The following is a 5,919-nucleotide window of genomic DNA, read 5'->3' as shown; positions in this document are numbered from 1 at the left end:
GACCAAGGTTGGTAGAAGGCGGCCAGTTCTCATGGATTCCGCTGTATCAGCAGCCAAGGAATGTCGCCAGTAATCATTTATCAAGAATAATCATGTCTTTCTCACACCGTTCAAATCATGTTAAAGTCAGTCAGAGTACAACCATGCTTAAGTACACTTGTAACAATTATTTAGTAATAAAATTAATTTTTAAGCGGTTTGTCATTCTTCAAACAGTTAACTCATTACCATGTTTAGGAAAAGAAAACACTAAACCAAAAAACTGATAAGGTGATCAAGAGTACTGCACAGAAAAAAAAGAATATGCGACGACTGAGATTACAGCCGTTATTTTATTGTAGGTAGCCACTCAACTAGGTTTATTTAATCTTACTAAGCGCATGCTCAATCCTGGATGGTAAGTTTAATAATTTAAGTAAAATATTAAATCTCTAAGAGGCACGCACTCGCCTCTCGTTTTTTATAAAGCATAAATAGAAAACACATAAAAACTGCATTCTAAAGACATAATGTTAATGTACCCCGGCAGTGAATTTTCAAAGGGAACTTGGCTTTTAAGCAGCAACTCCATAAGACTTCGAGACTGCCAGGGATCCTCCTGCGGCCAGATTGCCTACTAAGTTGCTTACCGCTCCCAATGTGGAAATGGGAATCTGCAAATTCAAGTTTCAATAAAATTGTTAAAATCCTTCAGTTCTGTTTTCTTTACATTGAATATATCCCGGATTAGATCTCCATTATATTGTTTCCTGATTGTTGTCGTAGACACTGCTTTCGGCCCTCCGTTATACTCTGAACGGTAATTAACATTTGCCAAAGCTGGATCCGGCCTAGCTATAACTACCCCGCCTGAAGATGGAAGTTCTCCAGTGGTGTAGTCACTAAAAATCTAGTTTAATCAGGGGAGTTTTCAAGAGAGCAAATCTTACATTCGCTTCCTCAAGTGCGACCAGGGTCGTCGATGGATTTTCGATTTGGTTTTTACTACAGTGACGAAAGGAGCTCCGGATGCTTCTTCGCCAACCACGATTTGTTTCCTGAAATATAAAATGAAGGAAAGTTGAATTGAGAATTCTATTAATCCTAAATTTTTGCAACAACCATGTCTTTTTATAGAAAATATTTTGTGTTATTGTGCTTGTGCATTTCGATGGCTTCTCGTATTAGCTGGGGACGATAGTAGGTTGTGGTGGCCATGACAGGGGTGTTCGCAAATTTGATATGTTTTGCTGGGCTAGGGGCGTGGTCTGCACTGCCAACTTTCGAACATGTTCTAATTGACAATTTCTTTGATAGTCTTTAATCGTCGTCCCATCTGATCTCGCCATGGTTTTTATATGCCCGATGCCACAGCAACATGTGATTTGGTAGATACCGTCCTTAACTAACCACAATCAGTCCGGGATCTTTGCTGTGCGCCTGCAAGTGGTTTTTGCAATAAAGGGTAGATAAACTTTCGTGTATTTTTCCGTCTTTTATTTCGGTGTACATGAACAAATTCGTAAAGACGGAGAGTCAATATATATAAAACGGCAGTCAGACCCACAATAACTTACGGAGCAGAAACAAGACCAGATGTGATCAGAACTTTACAAATGATGAGGACAGTTGAAATGAAAACCTTAAGAAGCATACAAGGCAAAACTCCATATGGTACGAAGTGAGGACATTAGAATAAAATGCGAGATACAGGACACAGGAAGATGGGTGAGACAGAGAAAAAGATTCGGGAACGAACACGTAGAAAGAATGTAGGACAACAGACTCGTACAAAACGCCAAAATGAACAATCCAGTAGCACGGAGACCACAGCGGAGACGTCTTGACAATGAACAGGCAACAGCCTTCTAATATGTAAGAAGAAGGTTCGGTGTACCTACTTGTAGTGGTTTTTTGATCTCCAGATGGAAAAATCTGTTAGGAAGGAAAGCACTTTCTATGTAGTCTGTTGTGAATTGTTTAGATGGTTGCGAAACTTATTGGGCTCTCGCGTCCACACCACGAAAGTCTCATTGGCTCAAGTTATTCAGTAAAGTTCTTGTTTGTGTAGCTCTCTCAGATCTTCCATCCAGCTTTTAAGTATTTGTTCCTTATCAGTACCAAGATTTGGACTTGTCCAGTTCCTAACTGCTACATTGTGAGACTCTATATTTTCTTGTAGATATTGAAAGTATTATGTTTTTGTTCTAAGTGTTGGAATTTTACACATTCGTTCTGCAGCAACTGCGTCTTTACCTCTTGAATATTTTTTGGCTTTTTAGTCTATTTGATTGTATTTTCCGTTGTTTTTGTTGCTCTACTTTATTCGTTTATCCATAAGATCTCTTCCGTCACCCATCAATGTTTTCCAGGGTTTTAGGTGGCTATTTGCCATCGAGTTTCAAGTATCCATTAATTTATTTCACACATCATCTCAGTCCATGCCTTCGTGTTTGGGATCCGGTTATTATTATGCCCTTTCTTTTGATATTTATTTCCGCTTTAATTTCTGCTTTTGGGGTACTATTTATACGTTTCTGGGAGTTTTTTAGGTTTTCCGCTACGAACTATTAATAGGCCACTCATAATCCGTTCAAAATAAAACAATGGGCTGATGGTTCTTCCGCTCCTGGATATGTTGTTACACATTTAACTGAGTCCTGAAATCTTCTCTCTGCTGGGCATTTCCTAGAATAGAGACGTTGAGGTGGTAATTTCAAAAAAGTGTTCACATTGGCACTGTGCATCTTTGGAGGGGACAAAGTCAACCGGTCTCCATAGCAGTGCTGCCCCGACCCCGGGCTATGGTCTCTTGTAAACCCGGGGCCTTCGGACAAGCGTGGTAAGCGGCAAAACTGAAGAAGCTGCTATAGCGGCTTTATCCAGGTGGTGTTGGTCAGCCAGGACTGTCGCCCACATCCTAAATAACCATCCTGAGGAGGCTGCGATACTGGATTCAGCCAGGAGGGCTGCCGGCCACATCCGAAATGACAGTAAAGGGCTTGAGAACAGTGATAGAGCAGTGGGAGAGAAGTGGTAGAGGAGTGGCTCAGAAGTGGGAAGAAGTGGGAGATAAACGATAGAGAAGTGGGAGAAGTCGAGAGTAGGGGATTTTTGCGCGGGATCAGTTAGGAGTTTTTTGGGAATTGAGGGAAAATGGAAATGCGAGCTTCAGGGTTTAATGAAGAATTTATCTGGGTGGATGTGTTGAGCAATGCTTCGGCTGACCTCGCGCACATGCTAAGACATACCGGAAATGTAAAAGGCAGAAGGGAGAACACGATGGGAATACTTAGAGCTTACTGGTGCTCTCCATCCCCACGCTAATTGGTTGGGTGGATGGTTTCAAGGAACCGGATTGGTGTCTCGTGAGAGTGACTTCTGGAGTTAGTCCGTTTTGGCTGGTAACGACTAGAGTTGGAAAGACCCAAAGGCGTAAGCTAGGGGGGTTCCCGAGAAGAAAACCAATAAAGCAATTTTTGTTTGTATCTGTATTGAGGGCCTTAGATATTTATAGAAAGTTTCTAGTACTTGATTTGAGCGGTCCGAAATTTGAGCGCACACCTGAACTTTTAAAATTAACACTCTCATTAAAATGGCACAACCCATTAACACACTCATTTGTAATCTTAATTTAGTTTCCAGTTTTACATCAACAGCAACAACAACAACAAACATAAGTGCTCAAAATACTCACGTTTTTGACACAGTCTTTACGTGCTGAGGCACCTCAACTTCCTTCTCTACTACAGTTGGCGTTGTGGGAACTTTAACAGTTTTTTCAACATACGTTGGTACTCGTATGGTTTTTTCCACATAAGATGGAACCTGCACGGCAGAACAACAAATTACGCATTTAAACAGGTTAATGCGATAAATACGTGTATACGTCAAAACTAACCTGAATAGTTTTCTCGACGTAATTGGGGATAATCGTACGTTCGACGTAAGTTGTTTTGCCAACTGGGTGGTCATTTTCCGTTTTAAGCAATTCGGTACTGATTTGGGAAGCGGGCGCTGGTGCTTGAATATCTTTGCCCACTTCAACATTAAAAGTGGAGACGGATTTTGGGATTTTCTGGACGTGCACTTCTTCAGAAGCCATTACTGAAATGCCAATAAAACGATACACCAAAAAACAAAGAATACTTTATTAAAACACTGCATAAAATTTCACCTCTACTAGAACATTTAGCAATTATTGCTTGCCAAAATGCAATCAAAATAAGACAAGTATCTACCTCCAGCAGAAGGCGCGGAAGAGAACCGCTCTTTAATCACGGTTCTCCCGCCGCCTGCAGACGACGCAGCGTAAGACCGTCCTACTGATCCTTCGGCTCCTGTCATACCACCCAAGCCTGCACTGGCCCCAACGCCGCCTCCTGCTGTTGCTCCTGCGTATAGCCCACCTAAGGAACGCCCTAAAATCGCTTTTTAGAGCAAGGAACGTAACTCTGTAGCCTTAGTACCGTTTGCGTCCGTCATTCCTCCGAGTCCAGCGTGGGCTTTTTGTCCAAACGGGGTTTCAGCAGAAGCATGCAAACCTCCTTGACTACCGTCTCCTCTTAAAAGCCCCCCCAGGCCTGCTGAAGCTTTGAAGCCCAGAAAATTTACCCCCACGTTGCCGTCTTTAAAAGACAGAAGCGGTGGGATCTAAAGTTGAATCACCCGGATGGAAACTGTTTTAATATTTTCAGATAATTTCATTACTCACCCCTGCATTCTCCTCTGCTGGGGCTGGAGCTCCGTTAGTACAAAGAGCCAAGCCGCAAAGCACAAATGCAATCTTCAAAGTTCCCATTTTGTTTGCCAGTAAATTTACGGAAAAAATCTTGTCACTTTTATTGCGACCTTTCTGCGTGAACAAACCAGAACAGAATGAGTACGGAATTCGAGAAAATTACTATGATTTTAATAATTACGCATATATACATAGAAGTAGTACCTTTGTGAATGGCTAGACATGACAAGGCTGTTTCATCGCATCTTGGCCGAAGCCAAGGTTCAAGCCACGTTTTTACAAGGTGTTACAAATTCCATGTTTTGTATCTGTATCTCACAGATGGTAAGAGATAAAAAGTCGATTAATCTAGACCAAAGTTGCGCATTCAGATGCTTAACAAAATTAACAAAATGGTGTTATAAAAGTTTGGAAGTCCCAGCCACTTCCCAGAAATATTCGCAGAAAACAGAATTTTGGTCAAATGGTCTACTCTGAAGGAATATTTGAAAAATTTCACTCATTAGTAGAACACCACTTTAGTTTCTGCAATATTATAATACCATGTTCAGGACTGAATATTTCGATTTCTGCTCAGGAATCCGGAAGGAATTCTACTGACCCTAGAACGGTACTGCTGTTGCTTTTTCCACGTATTAGCCATAACCATATCAAATTTATCATTTCGTAACTTAAAATTCTACGCTTTTTATCACAAACATTTTATGCGAAAAAATTAATATAATTGATATGCATTTTCTATACGTATATTGGATCTACAGTTATACCTGCAAAGTATAACTTAATTAAATAACATTTTGTTTTCAATCAAACAGGCTTTTTTGTAATGAAACGTGTTCATGTTGTGGAGGATATTGTGCAGACAAAACCAAGCAAAATAAATCAAAACAAAACTTACTCGTCAAATCAGAAGCAAACATCCTCAAAAGCACCGAACAAAACATGTTAATCAATGGTCAAAAATAGTCAAAGCTGTTTAAAAAATTGTTAAAATGGTCAAACTTGTATATGACAAACTGACAAGAAAACAGACTAATTAAGTTAAAATTAAAATTGACACAAAAACAATAAACATGAAAAGAAAAGGACTTGACTGGTGCACCCTATCAGTACGTCGACCATAAAGCTGTTCCAAGAACAGCGGGCAGAAACATTTCACATTTGGTTGACAAAGAGGAGATTCTTTCAGTTTTTCGACC

General features: G+C 40.4%; 1 protein-coding gene across 2 annotated transcripts in view; it reads right to left on the bottom strand.

The window, feature by feature from the left end:
• Positions 1–302: 302 nt before the first annotated feature.
• The window catches only part of LOC109545844 (homeotic protein female sterile), a 20,277-nt gene continuing 14,660 nt past the window's right edge, over positions 303–5,919 (bottom strand). Inside the window, exons 2-9 of one of the 2 annotated variants that reach the window (XM_048669672.1) lie at positions 4,694–4,834; positions 4,449–4,632; positions 4,221–4,400; positions 3,881–4,095; positions 3,677–3,807; positions 930–1,037; positions 710–881; positions 303–653 (exon numbers count right to left, since the gene is read on the bottom strand). In XM_048669672.1, the coding sequence (XP_048525629.1) occupies positions 555–653; positions 710–881; positions 930–1,037; positions 3,677–3,807; positions 3,881–4,095; positions 4,221–4,400; positions 4,449–4,632; positions 4,694–4,780 (1,176 nt within the window). In that variant the 5' untranslated portion in view covers positions 4,781–4,834 and the 3' untranslated portion in view covers positions 303–554. The remainder of the gene's footprint in view (positions 654–709; positions 882–929; positions 1,038–3,676; positions 3,808–3,880; positions 4,096–4,220; positions 4,401–4,448; positions 4,633–4,693; positions 4,835–5,919) is intronic. The other variant, XM_048669680.1, reaches the window with a different exon arrangement.

The sequence above is a fragment of the Dendroctonus ponderosae genome, unplaced genomic scaffold, assembly GCF_020466585.1.
Source record: "Dendroctonus ponderosae isolate FM_Combo_2020 unplaced genomic scaffold, Dpon_F_20191213v2 Dpon_F_20191213_1, whole genome shotgun sequence".
In the NCBI taxonomy this organism is placed as follows: Eukaryota; Metazoa; Arthropoda; class Insecta; order Coleoptera; family Curculionidae; genus Dendroctonus; species Dendroctonus ponderosae.
This window is presented reverse-complemented; position numbering and strand designations above follow the sequence as displayed.